The sequence below is a fragment of the Nycticebus coucang genome, chromosome 6 (assembly GCF_027406575.1).
Source record: "Nycticebus coucang isolate mNycCou1 chromosome 6, mNycCou1.pri, whole genome shotgun sequence".
NCBI classification, from domain to species: domain Eukaryota; kingdom Metazoa; phylum Chordata; class Mammalia; order Primates; family Lorisidae; genus Nycticebus; species Nycticebus coucang.
The window spans coordinates 6740774-6765018 of NC_069785.1; the positions used below are offsets into that span (position 1 = coordinate 6740774).

At 36.8% G+C, this 24245-nt stretch overlaps 1 protein-coding gene across 2 annotated transcripts in view; it reads left to right on the top strand.

Annotated features, from left to right (window-relative positions):
- The window catches only part of MAP4K5 (mitogen-activated protein kinase kinase kinase kinase 5), a 98184-nt gene that overhangs the window by 20265 nt on the left and 53674 nt on the right, over positions 1–24245 (top strand). The window contains exons 3-6 of one of the 2 annotated variants that reach the window (XM_053593173.1): positions 2085–2142; positions 15271–15361; positions 15808–15872; positions 19817–19872. In XM_053593173.1, coding sequence (XP_053449148.1) covers positions 2085–2142; positions 15271–15361; positions 15808–15872; positions 19817–19872 — 270 coding nt within the window. The remainder of the gene's footprint in view (positions 1–2084; positions 2143–15270; positions 15362–15807; positions 15873–19816; positions 19873–24245) is intronic. The other variant, XM_053593174.1, reaches the window with a different exon arrangement.

The following is a 24245-nucleotide window of genomic DNA, read 5'->3' on the forward strand; positions in this document are numbered from 1 at the left end:
TATAACCTCTGGCTGTGTTTTTCATATCTGAGCCTGGCGTGTGAATTGTTGAGCAGGTGGACAGCCTAAATCTATATGCAATAGTACATATCTTTTTATGACCCAAGAGAAATTAAAATGCTGACAGATTTTAGGAACTGGGACAAAACCTGAGGCTAACAGATGATTCTTTTGTCTAAGGGTAAAAAGAGAGAGGGTGGAAAGCTGGAGGCTTCTGGCTAACCCTTGTTCCCTCTTTATAACTACGTTAATGGTTTGGGGAGGAGCGACTATGAATTGGGAGCTTTGTTCCCTTTTCCAGAGACCCCTCCTTACCTATTCACTTTAACAGATGAGGAGAATTGAGTTTTCAGTTGACTTCTGTAGAAAGTCCTTTTCTGGGCGGCACCTGTGGCTCAGTCGGTAAGGCGCCGGCCCCATATACCGAGGGTGACAGGTTCAAACCCGGCCCCGGCCGAACTGCAACCAAAAAATAGCCGGGCGTTGTGGCGGGTGCCTGTCGTCCCAGCTACTCGGGAGGCTGAGGCAAGAGAATCGCTTGAGCCCAGGAGTTGGAGGTTGCTGTGAGCTGTGTGAGGCCACGGCACTCTACCGAGGGCCATAAAGTGAGACTCTGTCTCTACGGAAAAAAAAAAAAAAGAAAGTCCTTTTCTTCCTCCTTTCTGTTGGTGTCTTTCCCTTTGTCTCCCTCTCCCCCGTCTCTTCTTTTTTTCACCCTCTGTGTGTTGTTTCTAAAAGTGTCTTTTTAATGCTCCCTTCGCTACATTTTTTTGTCATTCCTTTTTCTCTTCTTTCTACCAGTAATGTGACTTACTTAATTTGGTAACTTAGCATAATAACCATGCTTTCTTGCTTTATTGATGTCTTTGCCTTATTTTTATGCTAATTATGAAAGTTGCCATTTAAATCTAATGTAATGTAAGTAAAAAAAAGTTATAAATTTTTAAATTGCCTTGCCATACATGGTGTGCTGCTGGGTACAATGAAAACAAGCCCTTACGTTAACAATGGCACAGTGCTTTAGGCTATTTCGTGTGTCTTGACAGCCTTGTGTTCACCTGCGTGTCCTTTGACTTAGTCATTTCATATCTTAAAATCCATTTGAAAGAAATATTCTTAAATAATGAAAACACCACAGGTAACATCCTTAATGTATAGCAGTGAAGGCAGGTGATTATCTGGACTGTTATATAACCATTTAAAAATTATGTATACATAGAGAAAGTACATGATTTTTAAAGGAGAATAAAAAAATTGTACCTGCACTGTATCTTGGCAGACATGGTTTTAGCAAACAACATTGATGAGAGTATAAATTTGTACAATTTTAGAGCAATATGCTCATATGTTTGTTGTAAATCCACATACCCTTTGCCTTACTGATAAAGTCTATGTAGTAAAATACTTGCAGCGATATTCATTACAGCATTAATTATGGTAAGTTTGTCTATGATATTTTCTTTACTAGTTTCTAGTGATTTAACTGAAAAAAATAATCAAGGTTGTGTCGATAGATATAAAACTAAAATATACCACTTATTCATCCCTTTACTTATAATAGCAAAATGATATTAAAATCCTAAATGTCTAACAGGAGAGGGTTGGTTAAATAAAGGGTATATCCTGTTAGTGGGAAGTTAGGCAGCGCTGCACACGAGGTTGCTGAGGCTGTGACAAGAATCAGCTTCCACAGGGCACACGCTCGCACAGGAAGACACGCACACTGAAATGTTAGATAGTTAGATACAGTGATAAGAGTTTTTTATTTTTCTTTAATAATCTATAGTTATATTTATAATATAAAGAAAAACTTTATAGTGAAGTTTAAAAAATTTTAAAGTAAAAAAAAAAATCAAGCCTAAGAATGAAGAAAAGACTTGGGAAAGTATACCATAATTTTAAACTTCACGCATTTCAGAGTGGTGGCCCTAATGATAGTTTTATTTATATTTTTGTGTCTTTTCTATATGTTTTTAATGGGAATAAAGGATTCTGGAAAAAAAGATTTTGTTTTTTAGCATTGATAAAGCATAATTGAAAAGCAATTAATTAACAAACTTAAAACTTCTTAATTTTATTTTTAGGCCAGAAATGTACATACAGGAGAGTTGGCTGCGGTAAAAATTATTAAGTTGGAACCTGGTATGTATGAAAGCCTTCAAGACACATTTTAACAATTTTCATGTGCAATTCATAAATACAAAACTTAAAAGCATTTCCCACATTTCTTTACTTGTTTGCCTTCTTCTGAAAAGAAGTCTTATGTGTCCTGTGAAGTCAGTAGGACTATCCCTAGTATGGTTATATTAGATTCCATTGGAAATGGTCAGTTAAATGGGAGTTCAATGCAATAGTTTCATTGTTAAATAAAATTTGAAATATGAACATTCCAAAATTGGAAGATGCATTGACTGACTTGATTTTTTTTAAGATTGTAGTAAAATATTTTAACTTTTGTTTTAGTTTTTATGAGAATTTGATTAGAAAAGTATTCTGTGATTTTGGGGGGATATACAGAATATTTGGGATAATGATATTTTGTATGTCATCTGTTCCCTATGGTTTAGATTTGATCATTCTGGTCTTAGCTTAATGCTTATTTTATCAACACCTCTGTGTGTTAGAGACTGCTTGTTTTATTTTTATTTTTTTATTTTTTATGTGTAAACTTTTTTATTTTTATTTTTCATTTCAGATTAATATGAGGGTACAAACAATTAGATTACAGTGTTTGTGTTTGCATTTTTAGGTAAAGTCACTGTGGTAGTTGGGTCCATTCCCCGGGAGATGTGCCTGTTAGGTGGGAGCACACGACTGCTTGTTTTAAAGCACATGAGTGTTCACTTTGAAAATAAAGCTAACAGTTTTATGATTTTGATATCCTAGAAGTTTCTAAAGTTTTTTTTTTTTTGAGACAGTCTCATTATGTCACCCTCTGTAGAGTGCTGGGGCGTCACAGCTCACAACCTCAAACTCTTGGGCTTAAGCCATTCTCCTATCTCAGCCTCCCAAGTAGCTGGGATTACAGGCGCCCACCACAACACCTGGCTTTCTTTTTGTTGCAGTTCTCATTGTTGCTTAGCTGGCCCAGGCTGGGTTCGAACCTGCCAGCCTCAGTGCATGTGGCTGGTGCTGTAACCACTATGCTATAGGCGCCAAGCTGTTTCTAATGTTTTTAATGAAAGGAGTAGTAGTTTTTGACCAGGTAAGTGAATATTGAGTGGTCTGTTAATTGGCCAGCTCATGTAAAGTGTGTGACCATAATTAATTTAGTTTCTTAATTTGAGCAGTAAAATGGTTTTGCATTTCACATACAGTGTTTGGATCATCGTGTATGTGATTCATAAGAAAAATGATATGACTGAGGTGGTGCATATTAAAACACTCAGCTTTCACATACGACAGAGTATCCTTTCTTTTAGGTGGGTAAAAATCATAGTAATACTATTTCAGAGTCCTTTTGTTAAGTTACACCTAATAAATAAGGAATGATCTCCAAAGTGACATAACACAAAAGGGAATATGACAGAACTAGGCAAGCATTTGGTCTCCTGGAGGAATCAAGTTATGTTCAGGGGTGCTTATGGTCCACATCCTGGGTTGGACACTCAATAGAAAACAAAGATGTTTCTGTCTTTCTGCCTTCAGTGTATACACAGAGCTTGTTACAGCACAGTTTCACTTATTTGACTTGTGAGGATGGCTTACTTTTGGTTATAGTTCCTATAACGAATTAGTGTGTATTTGTAAAACCCTACGATTCTGAATCCTCAACTAGTGTATTAGACTAACATAGGAAAGCAGGTTAATAAAAAAAGAAAAGTATGTCATGTGTATGATGTTATTACATAGGAACCACGAATTAAGACCCTTTGAAAGGCCAGAATTTCTCACTCTATTGTTTTGTGAAAGCTACTTACTGTATGTTAGAGGTTACTCATATATAAAAATTGAGTAATGTTTAAACTCTTCCTTCAAAAAAGAATAAAATAGAAGTTCAGTACTTGTTAATAATACGATGTTAGTATTTGGCCTTTTTTATATTCTGTTCATTGCCTGTCCTCATGCTGTAGCCCAGTTCAGTGAGGTTATCCTTATAATTGATGTCGTCGATGTTCGTCTGCACTTCGAGAATGGGTGGCTCTTTGTCATCTGAGTTCCCTGCGGTTTGTTTTCTATCTCTGTACTCTGCTAATATTTTTCTTTTCTGAATATGTGTGTTTTTTTCTCTCAAGATAAATTCATCAATCTTCCTTTCTCTATTTCCTATTCCCACATACTGAGGCCTTTCTACTAGATAATTATTAAAAAATCTAATAAATAAAATGATTTTATTCTAAGAGGTCAAAGAGAACTCCAGATCTATTCTTTTTCAAATGGCTGAATAATTTTCTAAAACTATTGCTACAAATTCTTTAATCTACAGGTTTGGTAAACTAAATTTAAACTGAGGTTTTTCCATATAAGCATGAATTTTGTGTTCTGGTTAAGTGGTATTTTTTTTTTTCCATTCTAGTTCAATACAATCCTGGTTTTGATCACCATATTTTTTATTTATAATTTCATTGCTTTTATTTTTCACATGTTTCTGTTTCTATTAATTTTTTTTTTTTCAGGAGAACTTTAAAATCATTTTTATCAAGGCACTTCTGAGATTAGAGGATTTGGCATTAGAAGGATTTTTGTTTGTTTAGCAGGCCCTGGCTGGGTTCAAACCCGCCACTCCTGGTGCACGGAGCCAGCGCTCTAACCGTTGAGCTACGGGCACCCAGCCAGAAGGATTTTTTCTTATTCAGGTCTTTGGGAAAATATAGTTTTTGCCATATAAATTTATAGTATTTCTTGCAGTTTTGACTAGGATCTGTATTTTCCTCTTACACGTTCTAATTAACTTTTGATACTTATGAATATTGTGGATTTTATCCAATATATTTTGTCTGTGACAGTCTTACAGAATTTCTGTTTTTTCCCTGATAGTCTTTTAAACTGTTCCTACAACTGTACAGTCCTACCATATAGAAAGATAATTCCAGCTGCAGACGTGCAGATGAGGATCATGGTCCCAGGGTGTGGGCACTAAGCTTTAGGGGCTGGCGCAGTGCTGTCCCCTGGGTGGTTCTGTGCATTTCTCCTTCTGTGTGGGGCACTTCTTTGCTTAAGGCATTTTATGTCAGCTGATTTGTGAAATTTGTGGTTATGTTCTATCTACATTTATTCACTAACATATTTATGGAGCACCTGAGATATGTGATCTTCTGTACCAGACAGTAGGAATGTAGGAGAGAACAAAAAGGCAACACTTCATCTCCCGGGACTTCACTTCTAGTGCAGGGGCACAGTAAAGAGAGAAACGTCTTACGCGCTGGTGGTCACGCATGCAGGTCATCGGCTTTGGCCTTTCCCTTACTGTTGTGGCTTGCATTCTTTATCCTTAAACATTCATGCCCTATGCCCCTTTTTAACCTTTAATATAACTTTGTAAAACATTGATTTGCCAACCCTCCTTTTGTGTATGTTTTTGTTGTATGCATGTGTAACAAAATAGACCTACTATACCTGGGCCCTATTATTATACTTTAATCCTTTCTCAATCATTGGTGTTTCTTTTATAAAAAATTGTATTTGATTTTGTTTTATAACCCAATCTGAATCTTTCTTTTTTTAATAAATGAGTTTGTCATTATATTATTGTTTAAAGAGATGTTTAATTTTTACTTCTGTTGTTACACTTTTTTTTTATTAATCTGTTTCCTTGAAGTTTTTTTTATTATGGCTGAGGTTTTTTTAAATTGTTTTTACTGCTGATAATTTGAAAGGTACAGTTCTGTAGTTTTATCAGAGGATAACCTGTACAGTTTTGGGTAAAACACTAAATTTGTAGTTTTTAAATGAAATAGTCATCTGTTAACTTCCCAGGCTCACAGTCTTTGAGAGGTGCATATTTATACTTTTCCTGCTTCTTTACGCTCGAATTGTCAACTTTTTGTTAGTTTTGGGGGGATTTCAACCCAGAACTTTCTAAGTATACTGGGTTATTAGTATGCATTAGTCTGGGTACCTTTCTATTTAATGATTATAATATTTATGATCTACTTATGAATATAATGATAAATTATTTAGACTTAGTAGTTTAATAGTGAAGTAGATTCAGTGCCCACCATTAGTCTTTTCATGCCGTGTCCTTACCTTTCAACGTTTATTTGGTATCAACTATCAATAGAATAAAATGTACTATCAAAAATATTTTCCTGTAAGTATTAGGAATAACATAATAACTTGTACATTAACAATTTTTTTTCTTAAGAAATGTTGTTTTTACTATGTTGCTCAGGCTGGTCTCAAACTCCTGGGCTCCTCCTCAACTTCACAAGTAGCTGGGACTACTGGCTTACACAGCCATGCACAGGAGGAGTAATAACGTTTGAATCCACAAACCCATTATTCTTTAAACCTGTTCTTCCCAAAGTTTTTGCCATTTTGCTTAGCAGTTATCCAAGCCCCAAGTCACAGCATTAACCTTGATTTATCTTGTATTTGCACTCCAGCATCAAATCTGTCAGCAAGTTCCTTCAACTCTCCCTCCAAAATGCATCTTGAATCCGTCTGGTGCTTTTCATTGCCATGTTTATCCTCCTGGTCTCCCTGTTTCCTTTCCCACACCTCCCTTCTCCCACCATCTAGTTTCCACAAAGCCATAGAGAGAACTTTTAAAAACGTAAGTCAGATCAGAGCATTCTTCTGCTTAAAGCCTCCTGAAGCTTCTGTGTTCACTTAGACTCTGTTCAGGCTTTTAACCTTGCTTATAAAACCCCATCATCTACTCTGCCCACTTCTCTGAGCTCATCGGGTACATTTCTTGCCTCCCCACTCTGCCTCCGTTCTCTTTCTATTTAAACAGGCCAAGATTAAAGCAGCCCTTATGTTGTGCCTGAAGGAATGTTTTTCGTGATTGCTGCTCAGAATGTTCCTGGTTATTCAGATTTCAGCTTAACTGTCACATTGTCAAAGAGGCCAATTTATAATAACCACCAGGTCCTTGTTATTTTAGTTCTCTGCATGGACATGTGACTACCTGATTCTTTTCTCTTTGTGTGTGTGTGTGTGTGTGTGTGTGTATACACATATATAGTTTGTTTTTCTGTTTCTTGCTTGAATGAAAGAGCCTGTGAGTAGTGATCATCTGTCTTCATTACTATATTTCAGTAAATATTGTTCCTACAAAAGTATTGTGGATGTCTTTCTGTCGCCTTTAAATGAAAACGACAGTTTGACAGGGTATGCAATGACTGTGTGGCATATTCTTCTCCTACCCTCAAAAAAACAGCGGGCATCTCCTCCCTTTATTATTACTGAAGAGAAGTGAGAGCTGACTGGTGTTTTCCCCTTTTAGGTGGCTTGCTGCTTCTGCCAAATGGGAGCAGAAGCTGGCATTTCTTTCTTTGTCTTTTAAATTAGTAATTTTGACAGATTATGTATCTTAGTCTCAATAATTTTCTATAGATATTTTCCCCTGTAACACAGAAAGCATTTTTCAAGTACAGTTTTGATTTTTTGATTCTTTCTCTATTTTCAGAAAGTTTCTTTTATTATTCTTGAATTTGTTTTATTTACTTCAGGAGTAACAGTGGTTCATGTTAGTTCTCCCTTGTCTGCACTTGCCCGTTTTCTTTATGGTCGTGTTTATCTTTATGTATTGATAAATAAATACCACTGCTTCTGCTTGTTTCCAGTGTTCTTATCAGTCCTATGTGGGTGATACTTTTCCTCAGTTTCCTCTGACCTTTACCAGCACTCTATTTTATTGGCTTAATTTACCTGTCCTCTTTTTTCTTTTGTTTCCCTGAGATTTTTGAAGTACTATCATGTAAAGAAAGTGAATTCCTCATGTCTTCTACATCTTGTATTCATTCACTTCCTCTTCTTTTTGCTGTAGAATTTTTGTGGGGCATCAGTGCTTTTTTAGCATCGTCAGTGAGACAACGTAGATGGTGTTTTTCATATTTTTTGGAACAGACTTAAGGGAATGTTTAGTTCATAATATGATTGTGTGGTCATGAATTTTCCCAATATTCGGTTCAGATACTTCTGTATTTCAGAAATGAATTCTCATCCATGTTTAGCAGCTTAAAAAAATTTCACTAAAGCCAGTATGACACAAAAATGCTTCCTTGTATTGATTTAACAGATGAGCTGGTTTAGAATTGTATTTAGACATGAAACGGTAATTATTTGCCAATATGACCTAGAAAAAGCCTTATGTCTGCTAAAACATAAACAAGACTTTTCTTTTTTTAATAAGTAAATGAAATCCCAGCTATAAACTTAACAATACATTTCCCCTATAGTTAAAAATAGGATATTAAAGCTTATAGTAATTTTAGAGTCCTAAATTTTATTTCAGATTTGCTGCTTTGGCCCTGCTAATTTAATTTTATGTTATATTCAAAATTTTACTTTACACAGATTGCTTTTAAGGGTATTCCTAATAATCAAAAAATACTTTAGAGTTAAGAATGAAACTAGATTAACACAGAGACTTGTTTATTTAGTCACAAAAAATAATTGGAAAAGAAAATGAAGTCAGCATTTCTTCCTGTATTTTTATTGCCCTTTGTATACATAGGCAAATGATTATTTTCAGAAATAATGTAATCATGTCTACCTCATTTTTATAGTAGATATTTAGTAAATATAGTCACAATCTTACAAATGGTGGCTTTAAATAGAGTTTAACTTACCAGTGATTAGCATTGAAAATACTACCAGTGATACACCATTGTGAGCTTTAGTTGCATTTTTCATCACTTTAGGCATCAGGAATGCCCTAGAAAAGTGGACAGATGTGATGATGATACATGCCACTGTGTTCTCTTGTCTTGCTGAATTTCAGTCTACTATTTAACTCATTTTATAGATGCTCATTTTGCTTAACAAGTCTGTAGCTAATGGTGGCTGGCAGCCAGGGCAGTGGCAAGAAATGCCCAGGAAAGCTTACCATCAGAAGCCAACTTACCTTCCCCTCTCTCTTCTTCCGCTGTCCCTCTTTTATGGTGAAACTGCACAATAGTATTTTGAACTATTACAGTTTGTAAAATACTGTAAGCCTTGCTTCCTGGGATGTAATTTAATAAAATCACTACCCAGGATGATTAATGCAATATATTTTGTTTTTGTGCTTCTTTTTTTAGGAAGTATTTGTGAAATAGTTTAATTTTTTTTTTTTTTTGTAGAGACAGAGTCCCACTTTATGGCCCTCGGTAGAGTGCCGTGGCCTCACACAGCTCACAGCAACCTCCAACTCCTGGGCTTAAGCGATTCTCTTGCCTCAGCCTCCCGAGTAGCTGGGACTACAGGCGCCCGCCACAACACCGGCTATTTTTTGGTTGCAGTTTGGCCGGGGCCGGGTTTGAACCCGCCACCCTCGGTATATGGGGCCGGCGCCCTACTCACTGAGCCACAGGCGCCACCCCCACAATTGGTTTTTCTGTGTGGATTTTGTATCCTAAAATTTTGCTGAATTTCTTTCTAACAGATTTTTTTGTGGACTTCAGGTTTCTACATATAAGATCATGTCATCTGTGAACAGAGATACTTTTACTTGTTTTTTTTTTTCCCCCAATTTGGGTACCTTTTCAGTGATTTTTAATAACACAGGCAATGTTTGCAAAACATTGGTTAGTGAAAATAGTATGTGAAGCTGTAGAGCGGTGGTTCTCAACCTTCCTAATGCCGAGTTGTATTAGGCATTGTTACAAAGGGGTTGCGACCCACTGGTTGAGAGCCTCTGCGTATGAGTCCAACTTGTGTATGTGACGGGGAGAACCTTGTAATTAGACTTACAGGACTGGGCGAGAACACTGAAATGCTGATGGTAGTTGTCTCTGGATGGTAGATTTATGGGTCATTTTTATTTCATTCTTTATGTTTTTCTACATTGGCCGAGTTTTCTAAGGTACGTATGTGAATGTGGACACAATAATACAGAGTAAAACATGGATGTTATTGTTAACTTAAAAAACGGTAGTTTTCATTATTGATGCCCATATAAGGGCACCAATAGTTTCTGATAGTTTTCTGTTAAATTTTATTCATAATAGAGAATTAAAATAGGAAATATAATTGAGAAGCATATGTTAATAATTTTAATATATGAACAATGATGTAGAAATACTTATAGTAGATACAAAAAGTATAAACCAGTTAATACTTGATGAAATAAATGGAAAATGCTCAGTAATAGCCTTTTTGTGGAAATACTAGGATATGTTAACTTTTTGAAAGTTAAGTATTTAATGTTAGAGGATATGTTGTCAATATTAGTGAAGCTTTTAACCGTCCCCAAAACCTTGTCACATGAGTAGGACAGAACTGTAGGGGTTTAAGAGCTAATGGATTTGCAGCTGGAGACACAGCTATCCACATAATTATAGATACTGATTTAATTGCCTCACAGGGCTCCTCAAACTGCTGCCCACGGGCCACATGAGGCGATGTGATTGTATTTGTTCCCGTTTTGTGTTTTTACTTCAAAATAAGATATGTGCAATGTGCATAGGAATTTGTTCCTAGTTTGTTTTCTTTTTGACTATAGTCCCGCCCTCCAACGGTCTGAGGGACAGTGAACTGGCCCCCTGTTTATAAAGTTTGAGGACGCCTGTGACTACTGTATCCTTGGAGGGAGGGGTGTGAGGAAACTTACTGCCTTTCTTTTTGCCTGGATCAGATTTTTAATGCCTAGTACTTTTTTTTTTTTAATTTGAGGATATATTGTTTTTAAATCATTTTCCAAGTACTATTTTTTAGGACTCATTTGATTGCAAGAAATTTTTAAGAGGTTGCTGAATCCAAAATTGAAAGGACCCTTACACAATTGCTCCAGTTCACCTCCAGAGTGTGAAGGCTTCAGCCCTTTCTGTTAAACTGCCGGGAGTATTGGAGGGCCTTCAAGTTCTAGTCTGTTTCCTTCCAAGTTTTCTTATCTTTTCTTACTGTGTTTTTACAAGTGTTTTGAGTTTGGCATTAATGGAGTCTAACTTGATCCCATTTGAATAGATTGGTTGTAGTGGTAGTAGCCGGGGGGCTGAGTAAACTGCAGCAGTGGCCAAGTTCTCAAAGCTAAGGAACCAGGAGCAAATACAAGCCTCCACAGTGACCGTAGAGTCGAAGCCTGTGTCTTCACTGGAGGCTAGATTGGGGGGTGGGCTGCCCACTCCAATTAAAAATTATAGTTTAGGGTTGCAGTGCTGGGCAGGAAATGGCTTAGGAACAGGGACAGTTGTAGAGTTTGTCCATCAGAAAACTTAGCCTTCAAGATCTTGAGTACTTGCCCTGAATTCATCAGCAAGTCTGTCTTTTAAAGTCAGCCTTGAAACACTACGGTGGAAGGTGTGATCACTGCAGTAGTGGTCACTGACCATCCTAAACTTGAACAATAATACAGCGGTTTTTCAAAAAAAGTTTAAAACACAAATTCCCTGTGCTAATGCCATCTAGAACCCAGAATGCTATAGCTGATACCTATACTTCTCAGGTCGCATTTACAGCTACCTTCCAGGACTCAAGCCAGTTTAGAAGCTTTTACATCATTTAATTATCATTTTAGTTAGGACTGGTTCCCTTGAATACCATGTCAGACAGAACTGTCATCCCTCTTGGTCCCCATGGTTCCCCTTTCTGAAGGTCACTCTGTCTTCCTCAGAGTATCAGACTGAGTTCCCTAACACACACACTCAGACTCAGACTCTTAACCCTGTCTGCTTTAATGAGCTGGATACGCATCTGGCCCCAGTGAATTCCAGCTGTCTCTTACTGTGCTTTGGTACGACCAGCAACTGCCCTCATCAGCGAGGAGGGAAAAAAAATACCCAGATGTTAAGTCTCTGGTGGATTTCTGTCTTTCCTGTATGAGGACAGACAGCCAGGTTTTCAGTAGGCAGCTCTGGGCACCTCAGCACAGTCTCTCATGGGCTCTTACTTAAATATTCTAGTTTTAATGCGATTCTGCTGGGAACTGATCATTGACTCCATCTCCATGGTTTACATTTCCAAGAGATCAAATGTAATTAGTCTGTGGTGTCTGTAGTGAGGGGACAGTCTCGTGGCACCAATAGCAGCTCCTGCTGAATGGGGCGGGTCCTCTCAGGAGGGCTGCAGAAAGTGTCATCAACACAGACAGGAAAGTCGGGAAGAGCAATTGGCTTTTAAGGGATGGTTTGGTCCCTTAGGGCTAGCAAGACATTTAGGTGAAAACCATACGTACTTAGCCAAAGCCGACGATAAAGAGCTCTGTGGCTGTCACCTCGTCTCATCCTTATGTTGCCCAGGTCTGAAGAAACAGTGTTCTGGTCCCCATGAATGGACTCGGAAAGTAGAGCCTTCCCTCTGCTCCAGGTGGATGAACTTTCTACTGTGACCCTCATGGCTTTCTCACTGCTTCTGTCTAAATTGATAAGGAGGAACATGAGACCACCTTCTGTTTTGAGTTCTCGTCATTGGCTGAAAATTGAGAAATTTTCAATTATAACCTATATTTAACCTTTAAGCCAGGTGTATTTGACCATTTATATAATACATGTTCCCCCAGTTTACAAATCTATATTATTTTTAAAGAATTTTACTTAGATTTTTAGTTAGTTAGAAGATTGTACTCTCATTTGACTTACCTATGCTTTAAAATTAATACTAAACCCTATAACTGAATTATGGCAATATTTACATGAAGTGACCATTGAAAAAAATTCCAATGATTATAAATTTGGGGTTTTAGTAGTTAAACTAAATTCTAAGATGGCTTTGTTAGAGCCAGTATCTATCTGGACATCACTAATTTTAAACTTGAAATTACTTTTCGAAGACCAGTGTGAAAAAGTATCTAATGAAAAATGTTTTTTAAGGACACCCTAACAAGGAGCACTCTCTTTTGTATCTTTATCTGTCGTGTACCAGCACGAGAGCGTGACCTCTCGTGACTGGGCACCAGTGGGGACAGTTGACCTGAGTGGAAAGGTGGGAAATTGAGAAAATAGAAAGACGGGGAAGGTGAAGAAGGACAGGAGACGTGAAATAGGATGGCATCGGGACGGCTGACACAGCGATGACTGCAGCCAGCCATGAACCGTGGAAACAGCTTTATTTATACAGTATCTTAACAAGATTGCATAAATCTTAACACGTGGGGTAGAGATCAACCTTAAAGAGGAAAAACTGGCTTGTCAATAACAAAGTATGCATGGGCTACGTGACTTCTGTGGAGTTTTTTTTTTTTTATTAAATCATAACTGTATACATTGATATGATCATGGGGCATCATACACTCGCTTCATAGACCATTTGACACATTTTTATCACAGTGGTTAACATAGCCTTTCCGGCGTTATCTCAGTTACTGTGCCAAAACCTTTACATTCTACATTTACCAAGTTTCGCAACCCCAAACGCAGTAGAAGAAAAGAAATAACCAAAATTAGAGCAGAATTAAATGAAATTGAAAACAAAAGAATAATACAGCAGATCAATAAATCAAAAAGTTGGTTTTTTGAAAAGGTCAATAAGATAGATAAACCTCTGGCCAACCTAATCAGGAAAAAAAGAGTAAAATCTCTAATCTCATCAATCAGAAACAACAAAGACGAAATAACAACAGACTCATCAGAAATCCAAAAAATCCTTAATGAATATTACAAGAAACTTTATTCTCAGAAATATGAAAATCTGAAGGAAATTGACCGATACTTGGAAGCACGCCACCTTCCAAGACTTAACCCGAATCAAGTGGAAATGTTGAACAGACCCATATCAAGTTCAGAAATAGCATCAACTATACAAAACCTCCCTAAAAAGAAAAGCCCGTGACCAGATGGTTTCACGTCAGAATTCTACCAAACCTTTAAAGAGGAATTAGTACCTATATTACTCAACCTGTTCCAAAATGTAGAAAAAGAAGGAAGACTACTCACATGAAAGCTACGTGACTTCTGATAGGTGAAAACAATGTTGATAAGGGAGGGGAAGTGGTTGGGGTTTGCTCCCTGAGCACTTCCCAGGCTATGGGGGCCCTGCTGGCCACAGCCCGGTCCCCACATTTCTCAGTCTCTAACATAATGTTGTTGTATTTATTCTGTATCAAATGTGCTAAATGCTCTATGAACATTACCATTTTCTCACATTACCCACAATTGATAAATACAGTGGCATAAGCAGAAACATGGGAGCAAAAGAATCTGTTTCAAAAAGGGCCAGTAGCTTGATATTACTAAAATCTAGGGAATATTTGGGAAAATGTAAGTAAAGAAGGTAAGTAGGAAGAATGAATCTAAATGCTACTTAAAAGATGAAACCATGGCTCAGCAGGGTCAACTTGTCCCTAGGCCAGTGACTATTTGGAACAGGCTTTGAACACAACTCTTAAGTAAAAGGACTTTGAGTTGATAAAAGTGATCGCATGTATGTTATGTATAATGTGGAAATTAAGAGCATGAGCTTTGGATTAGACACTCCACATAGGGAAATAACACTCATGAGAAATCAAGCAGGTGTGGGGGGAGATGGGAGGGGTAAATTCACACCTGATAGGTACAGTGCACACTGGGTGAAGGGGGTGCTTATAAGTTTGACTTGCACTTTACAAAAGCAACATACATAAACAAAATGTTTATGTGCCCTCATAATATTCTGAATTAATTTTTTTAATTCATGTAAATTCCATGTAGAATGGAGTTTGATGGTGACGGTACACGTAGGAGGCAGTGTTCCCATAATAAACATAAAATTCCCATAAATAAGATTTTATTTTTAATATAACTTTTTGTAGTTAAATAGGTTTGTGATAGACAAATTGGAAAATACAAATCAAAAAGGGAAAAAGCAAAATTACCTTTAATTTTACCACCCAGATATAACCACTGCATGTGTTTTTTGAAGCACCTTTTTTCACTTAGTGTATTATGAACATATTTTCATATCAAAACATGTTTTTAACTATAATTTAGTGTTTGTAACTGTACTATAATTTATTTAACCATTCTTTCATTATTAAACCATACTGTAGTGAACATTTGTCTTTGCATATCTCAAGAAAAGAATTTTGAAGGGAAATTGTAGATCTAAAGATTTTGTGCATTTTTAAGAATTACGGCTTGATGGAAAGAATCTCAGTTTACTTTCCTTTTGAAGTATTGAGAATGCTTAATTCCTCATGTCTGATATTTATTATAAAGTTCTCGTAAATAGAAATTTTCAGTAACATGATAAGCTACTTATTTTGTTTTTTAGGAGATGATTTTTCTTTAATTCAACAAGAAATATTTATGGTTAAAGAATGTAAACATTGCAACATCGTTGCCTACTTTGGGAGTTATCTCAGGTAAAAAAAAGAAAGCATCTATTCTTTCTTTGTATTTTATATACTCTTTCTCTCCCTTTCATGTAAGTGCTGTTATATGTGTGTATTTTTAAAGTAATTTTGTCAAAAGTTCTAACATTTCTAGGGTTTTCTGATTAGCTACCCTGCTATGTTAATAATGACACCTCCATTTATCAGTTATATCTTATCTGGTAACCTTATTGAAACATGAATGATTACAAATAAGTGTTCTAACTTCTACAATTAGTCTTACTCTTATCTAAACCATCTAAGATGGGAACAAAGCTGAAATTAATGTGCTCTGTGTGCTGAGAAGAGGTTGCGCGGCATTTTCCTGTGCTACTCTGCAATCTGTCCCACATCTTGGGGTGCTGAAAGTGCGTCTTAGAGTGTTTCAGTGATCGAGAATTGCTAACTAATATAATTTTCTTTCTCTTCCATATTAGTCGGGAAAAATTATGGATTTGTATGGAATATTGTGGTGGTGGATCACTTCAGGATATTTACCACGGTACTGTTAGTTTAACTTTACATTTTAAACCAACTTTGACTGTAATGAATGTTGTTTGACATTTCCAGTTAACCAGGTAGATTTAGTGTTTTGCATTTCATCTTTTCAGTTCCCAGAGTACTACATAAAAGAAATAGAAATTTTACTTCTGTGGTTATTCAGTTAAATTTTTATGTCTGAGCCTGATGTGAGAAATCCAAAAGTATTTGTACAATCCAGATTTTACTTTATAGAGATAGTCTTTAGGAAAGCATTTTATCTGCAAATGAAACTACCTAAATTTTCTTGTAAATAGGAATACAAAGAGTAACTCATGTTAAGGAGATTGTATGTCTGCCTTAGTTAACTGCTGACTAGAAAATCTATTAATGCAGGGTGTGGTGGCTTATGCCTGTAATCCCAGCACTCTGGGAGGCTGAGGCGGGTTGATCGCCTGAGCTCAGGAGTGAGACCAGCCTGAGCAAGAGTGAGACCCGTCTCTAAAAATAGCCAGGCGTTGTGGCAGATGCCCGTAGTCCCAGCTACTTGGGAGGCTTAGGCAAGAGAATCACTTGAGCCCAAGAGTATTTATTACTAAATTTTTGTATTTTAGAAAATTTGGAGCATTTTATTTAGCATTCTGTTAATACGGTTCTTAACTTAGTTTTCTGAGTTGAATTTGACATTGCTTCGTGATACTATTTAGAAATAGCTTTAGTTTTACAGTTCTGGGCTTCCAATTTGTTTTACTGCTGACAATTTCTTGAATTTCTAAAATTATGAGAGTAAGCATGGATCCTTATAAAATAATTTTTCTTTTCCTTGTTTAACATGGATGTAGAATAGTAGAACTCCCATTACAACTAGGAAATGTATAATTTCTTAAGAATTATGTAAAATATTTTTAAATATTTCTACTCTGAAATCTTTATATTAAAAGCCTTATCAAGGCTCGACACCTGTGGCTCAAGCGGCTAAGGCTCCAACCACATACACCTGAGCTGGTGAGTTCAAATCCAGCCCAGGCCCGCCAAACAACCAAAAAATAGGCGTCAGGCATTGTGGCGGGCGCCTGTAGTCCCAACTACTTGGGAGGCGGAGGCAGGAGAATAGCGTAGCCCGGGAGTTGGAGGTTGCTGTGAGCTGTGATGCCACGGCACTCTACCCAGGGTGACAGTTTGAGGCTCTGTCACAAAAAAAAAAAAGGTTGCTGTGAGCTGTGTGAGGCCACAGCACTCTACCAAGGACCATAAAGTGAGACTCTGTCTTTACAAAAAGAAAAAAATCCTTATCAAATGCAGGCAAGTATATGTTAAAACAGAAGTATTATTCCAGTTTAAATATATTTTATAGAGGTCAAAGTTTTAAACTGTCAAGCAATAGAACATTGGCTAAATAGAGTATTCCCTATAATGCGGAATACCATGCAGCCCTTAAGATGAAGTAGCTTCATGTATGTTGACGTAGATATATCTGCTTAAGGCCTGTTTTTCTTTTTTGAGACAGGATCTCACTCTGTAATGCAAGCTACAGTGTGTGGCACAATCATATCTCTGCATCTTCAAAATCCTGGCCTCAAGCCATCCACCCAGGTCAGCCTCCTCAGTCTGCCACCATGCCCAGCCAATTTTTTTTAGTATTTTTTTGGTAGAGACAGTCTTGTTTTGCTGCCTAAGCTTACTTAATCTCTTACGCCTGGCCTCAAACAATGTTCCTACCTTGGTTCCCAAAGTAATTGGATTTCACCATGCCCAGCCTAGGCCTGTTTTTAAATGGAAAAAGTGAAATTATCAAAGAACATGTATAGCATAATTGATCATCCTTAGCCTTTTAAAATTATATTTTGTAAGTATACATATGAATGTAAATGACTAGTAAAATGTAAGGACACCTACCAGATTGGTGAGTTATTACTTCTAAGGAAGGGAAAGCCAGGCTCAGAAGTAAAATTCTAAATTGTAATAGAAATGTACTAATATAGTACTTAGTTTTGAATTTTAAACTACAGTAATTAATCACAACAAATAACCCATAACAAAATAGTTCCAACTGATAACTAAACTCTGATTATTGCCTCTTTATTTTAAAAAATGTAGCCACCTTTGGCAGACCAAGGTGGGAGGATCACTTGAGGCCAGGAATTTAAGATAGCCTGGCAACATAGTAAGGCACACTATCTCCACACACAAAAAATTAAAAATCAGCCAGGCATGGTGGCATGTATCCCAGCTACTCAGAAGGCTGAAAGAGGAAGGTTGCTTGAGCCTAGGAGTTGGAGGCTGTAATGAGCTGTGATGGCTCCATGCCCTCCAACAAGGCCAATGCAGCAAGACCTCAAAAAAATGAATAAAAAAGGGGAAAAAAACTTTAAGCCAGATGTGGTGGCTGATGCCCATAATCCTATCACCCTGGGAAGCTGAGGCGAGAGGATTGCGTGCGCTGAAGAGTTCAAGACTAGTCTGAGTAAGAGCAAGGCCCCTGTTTCTACTAAAAGGAGAAATTAGCCAGTGTGGTGTATATGTGTACCATCCTAGCTACCTGGTAGGCGGAGGCAGAAGTATCTCTTGAGCCAGGAGTTTGAGGTTGCAGTGAGCTATGATGATGCCATTGCATTTTAACCAGTATGACAGAGCAAGACCCTGTCTCAAAAAAAGAAGTTTAATACCACATAAATATTGCAAATATACAAAAGTAGAACCACTGTAAGATGACCACTCAAGGACATTTCTGTTATAATTCTATTATAATTCCAAACTGGTCAACAAGCGTCGGTTGTCAGCATAAGGAACTAGGCCTCCTATACTGATATGTGAAAATTAGGTCAGCTTGGCTGAGGTGGGGGGTGGTCAGTGTGGGGAGGGAGGGGGGGCAACTGCGGAGATCTGCTGTATTGTGATTTTGACTATCTCTTATGATTTTATAAAGTATTATCTTTTGTGTGAAAAGTTTTATTCAATAATCTTTATCCATTCACTTTATTACAAAATTCAAAAACTCTAACAATACACATAAAATTAAACTAAATGGCTGGCTTTTTTTTCCTACTTTTCCTTTTAAGTTTAAAAAATTGTTTTAAGACATTAATTTTATTTCCAGAAGTACCCATCCCTATAAATAGTATACTAGATAGCAAAATAATAAAGAGCACTTATAAAGCTGTTAATTAAGTGGATTTCCTTCTTTTACTACTATTCTATCAAGTTACAAAGAACCAAAATTTCAAATTCTTAGGTTAGTATAGGCACTGATTAAAATATATGCAGTAAAACATTTCCCTAAATAAAGAATACACTTGAGTGCCTGATTTGGTTTCACTGGCAGCAGACAGCACCTCAGATTTTTTTTTAATGATTTGAAAAGCGTGGATCCAAAGCCTCTGGTTGTTTATTGTATAAAGGGAGAGCTCTCTCCTATCTCTGCCAAAAGTGAGCTGATTGCTGATCAAGCCTTTCTTTTTTGGTAGGAGTGGTAAAAATTTATACTAAGAAATGGTATCCTGACCTTTAAAAACATACATGATGCCTTTTAGTGTATTTCAGCAATCAGTCTCTTTATGGTTCTCTATTTTGCTATATAACTGTGATTAGTTATATGGTATAACTAATGTTATAGCATATGTTACATGTTAGTTCGTTTATCTTGTTTCTTGTCTTTGGAAAATCGTTCAGGATTGAGAGTCTGTCCATTGCTTTCTACATAACCTTCCTGTGGTACCTCCCATTACGCTTTGCACAGAATGAGTGCTTAGTGTATTCACTGAACAAGGTGGTTATAGAAAGTTAAATCTTTTATTTTTAAAGTACATTTTAAAATTCTCTGTTACCTTTGTTTTTGTTTCTTGGTTAAAAAATATGTGCTCATGTTCAGAAGTCATCGAATGATGTATACGGAGGTTTTATAATAATCATTTTTTAATGTAGATTGATTTTAATCTGTATAACAATGTGGTCTCTTTTTCTTTTTAGTTACTGGACCTTTGTCAGAATTGCAAATAGCCTATGTATGCAGAGAAACTTTACAGGTATTGTATTTGCTATGTAGCTAGAAAGACAATTCTAGTTTCATAATTTATATCTATAAAATTGTGGTCCACCCGAAAGAGAGAGAGAGAGAGAGGATCAACCACAATGATTTTTCTATTAATCTCTTATAATTCTGTAAAACTAGTTATTTCTTTCATGAATGAGTCACAAGAATTCATTTACACTGATGCTGATAATACACAAAGGTTGTACATGGTGTTCTGTGTTTAAATTAGGAGAAAGGATTAAGTAGTAGTGAATATGTTTTATATTTTGGTGATTTATAATAAGTAATTGTTGATGCTTCTATTCCTACGTTTTTTTAGATTGTGTAATTTGTTTAGAAATAAAATTGATGTTCTATATGTTGTTCTTCTATATTTTTTCCATCTGTTAGATATACCTAATCTAAAAGAAAGCTGTAGTCAGTTTGAAAAGAATTGGTTTCCACATGCTTTAAAAATATAACATGACCTAGAGGCATGAGTTTTGAGGGGGAAGAAAGACATACCTTTGCCAGATCTTACTGTGAAATAAACAAAAGTAAATTCTTTATTTTACATATATATGTGTGTATATTTCTGGTAATATTCAGATATCATAGAAATCTTTATTTTATCTACATAAAATACAAGCCTAATCGTATACTGTTAGTAGAGAATTATTAACAGATTCATTTTCTTCATATTTTAATTGCCAGGGTTCATTGTTTCCTTAAGTAATATAGAGTACTGAGTGGAAGTGAAAAGTACAAAAAAAAAAAAGACAGAAAAGCAAACTTAAGTTGTGCTCTGGCTCTGGTGTGTGACCTTAACCCCTCATACAGTTGTAGTTAGTTCCCAGGTACAGTCACGCACTGCATGGTGGCATCTGAGTCAGCAGTGGATCACACATATGGTGGTGGTCCCGGAAGATCATAATACGCATACCATATTTTTTCTGTACCTTTTCTATGCTTAGATATAAATATACCTACCGTTGTGTTACCCTTGCATATGATATTCAGTTCAGTAACATTCTGGACAGGTTTGTAGCCTGAAAGCAATAGACTATACCTTATAGCCTAGGTGTGTGGTAGGCTATGTGATCAGGGTTTATGTACGTACGCTGTGGTGTTTCCATGGTGACAAAATTGCCTGGTGATGCATTTCTCAGAATGTGTGCCTGTCATTACGTGACACATAACTATATAAAATGAGGCCTAGGAAGGGATTACCTCCAAGATTAGTCCCAATTTTGAAATTCTATCAATGTTGACGTACTTCCACATGTAGTCAAGATTGAGTAACCAGAAGTAGGTTTATCATGCTATCAGGAACAAAGCAAGTCGACGCGGTGCATGAAGCAGTGGTTTTAAGAAGCTAGACCTGAGTTAACAAAGGGCAGTGAGGACCACAGTGTCTGATGGAGTTAGCAAAGGGTGAGATTAATGGTAGATTAGACATAGCAATGGAAAATATCCAAAATGAAACACAGAAAAATGAATTTTTTTTAATGAAAAGAGTATCATTAAGTTGTAGGTCAATTTCAAGTGGCCAGATATAATTGGTATCCCTGAAGGAGTAGACAGAAAAGGAGAGACAGAAAATAATATTTTAAAAAGTAATAATACCTGAAAAATTCTCAAATTTGTTGAAAAATATTAACCCACAATCCAAAGAGCTCAACAAACCCCAACCACAAGAAACATGAAAAGATCACATGAACCAAAGCAATATATAATTTTAATGCAATTCCTATTAAAGCTCCATTGTCATACTTTGAAGATCTTGAAAAAATAATACTTCGTTTTATATGGAATCAGAAAAAACCTCGAATAGCCAAAACATTACTGAGCAATAAAAACAAAGCAGGAGGAATCATGCTACCAGACCTGAGACTGTACTATAAATCCATAGTGATCAAAACAGCATGGTACTGGCACAAAAACAGAGAAGTAGATGTCTGGAACAGAATAGAGAACCAAGAGATGAATCCAGCTACTTACTGTTATTTGATCTTTGACAAGCCAATTAAATTCAGTGGGGAAAAGATTCCCTATTTAACAAATGTTGCTGGGTAAACTGGCTGGCAACCTGTAGAAGATTGAAACTGGACCCACACCTTTCACCATTAACTAAGATAGACTCTCACTGGATAAAAGATTTAAACTTAAGACACGAAACTATAAAAATACTTGAAGAAAGTGCAGGGAAAACTCTTGAAGGAATCAGCCTGGGTGAATATTTTATGAGGAGGACTCCCCAGGCAATTGAAGCAGTATCAAAAATACACTACTGGGACCTGATCAAACTAAAAAGTTTCTGCACAGCCAAGAACATAGTGAGTAAAGCAAGCAGACAGCCCTCAGAATGGGAGAAAATATTTGCAGGTTATACCTCCGATAAAGTTCTAATAATCAGAATCCACAGAGAACTCAAATCTATTAGCAAGAAAAGAACACGTGGACCCCATCTCAGGGTGGGCAAAGGACTTAAAGAGAAACTTCTCTAAAGAAGACCGACGCAAGATCTACAAACACATGAAAAAAAGCTCATCATCCTTAATCATCAGAGAAATGCAAATCAAAACTACTCTGAGATATCACCTAACCCCAGTAAGAGTAGCCCACATAACAAAATCCCAAAACCAGAAATGTTGGCGTGGATGTGGAGGAAAGGGCACACTTCTACACTGCTGGTGGGAATGCCCACTAATATGTTCCTTCTGGAAGGATGTTTGGAGAATACTTAGAGACCTAAAAATAGACCTGCCATTCGATCCTATAATTCCCTTACTAGGTTTATACCCAGAAGACCAAAAGTCACAATATAACAAAGACATCTGTACCAGAATGTTTATTTCAGCCCAATTCATAATTGCTAAGTCATGGAAGAAGCCCAAGTGCCCATCGACCCACGAATGGACTAGCAAATTGTACATGTATACCATGGAATATTATGCAGCCTTAAAGAAAGATGGAGACTTTACCTCTTTCATGTTTACATGGATGGAGCTGGAACATATTCTTCTTAGCAAAGTATCTCAGGAATGGAAGAAAAAGTATCCAATGTACTCAGCCCTACTATGAAGCTAAATTTTAGCTTTCACATGAAGACTATAACCCAACTATAGCACAAGACTATGGGGAAAGGGCCAAGGAAGGGGAAGGGAGGGGGGAGGTTTTGGTGGAGGGGGAGGGTAATGGGTAGGGCCATATCTATGGTGCATCTTAGAATGGGTACAGGCGATTGCACTAACGTACACAGCGATGATTTAACAATAAAAAAAAAACAAATCACTATTAATAATCTTAAAAAAAATAAAAATAAAGTTAACATCACACACACAGAAAAAGAAAAAATCACGTGAAGAAGACACATCATAATATAATAGCTAATTTGATAAGAAAATTTTAGTAGCACTCAGGACAGACAGGTACCTTATATTCACAAGGACGAGGACAAACATGATGGCAGATTTATTGTTAGAAACAAATGAATGGGTAGTGGAAAATCGCGAAAGTACTAAAAAGAAATTGTCAACCTAGAATTCTGTACCTAAAGAAAACATCTTTCAAAAACAAAGGCAAAGGGAGGCACCTGTGGCTCAAGGGTAGGGCACTGGTCCCATATGCTGGAGGTGGCGGGTTCAAACCTGGCCCCTGCCAAAAACTGCAAAAAAAAAAAAAGCAAAGGCAAAATAGCTTTTCAGACTTAAAAAAGCTGAAAGGACCAATCACCAGCAGACCTATCTACAAGAAGTATTCAAAGAAGTACAATATATGAGGCTCAAAGGAAATTCTCATTGGAGCATTTTGGGTTTCAGATTTTCAGGTTAGGGATGCTCAACTGGCACGTATTCTGCAAATGTTCAAAATTCCTAAATCTAAAACACTTCTGATCCCGAGCATTGTGGATAAAGGATATTCAATCTGTGCTTTAAAGAAAATTAATACAGTGTGGTGCCTGTGGCTCAGTGAGTAGGGCGTTGGCCCCATATACTGAGGGTGGCGGGTTCAAACTTAGCCCCGGCTGAACTGCAACCCAAAAATAGCCGGGCGTTGTGGCGGGCGCCTGTAGTCCCAACTGCTCGGGAGGCTGAGGCAGGAGAATCGCAAAAGCCCAAGAGCTGGAGGTTGCTGTGAGTCCTGTGACATCATGGCACTCTACCGAGTGTGGTTAAGTGAGACTCTGTCTCTACAAAAAAAAAAAAAAATTAATTAATTAAAAAAAAAAAAAGAAAATTAATACTGCTGAAGACTCATGTTGGAAAGAAGGGAGCTCTCATATTAATATCCTCAGCTTCCACGTTAAGAAACTTGGAAAAGATAACAATTCAAACCCAAAGTAAGAAGAGCAAGGAAATACTAACATATCAGTGAAATAGAAAG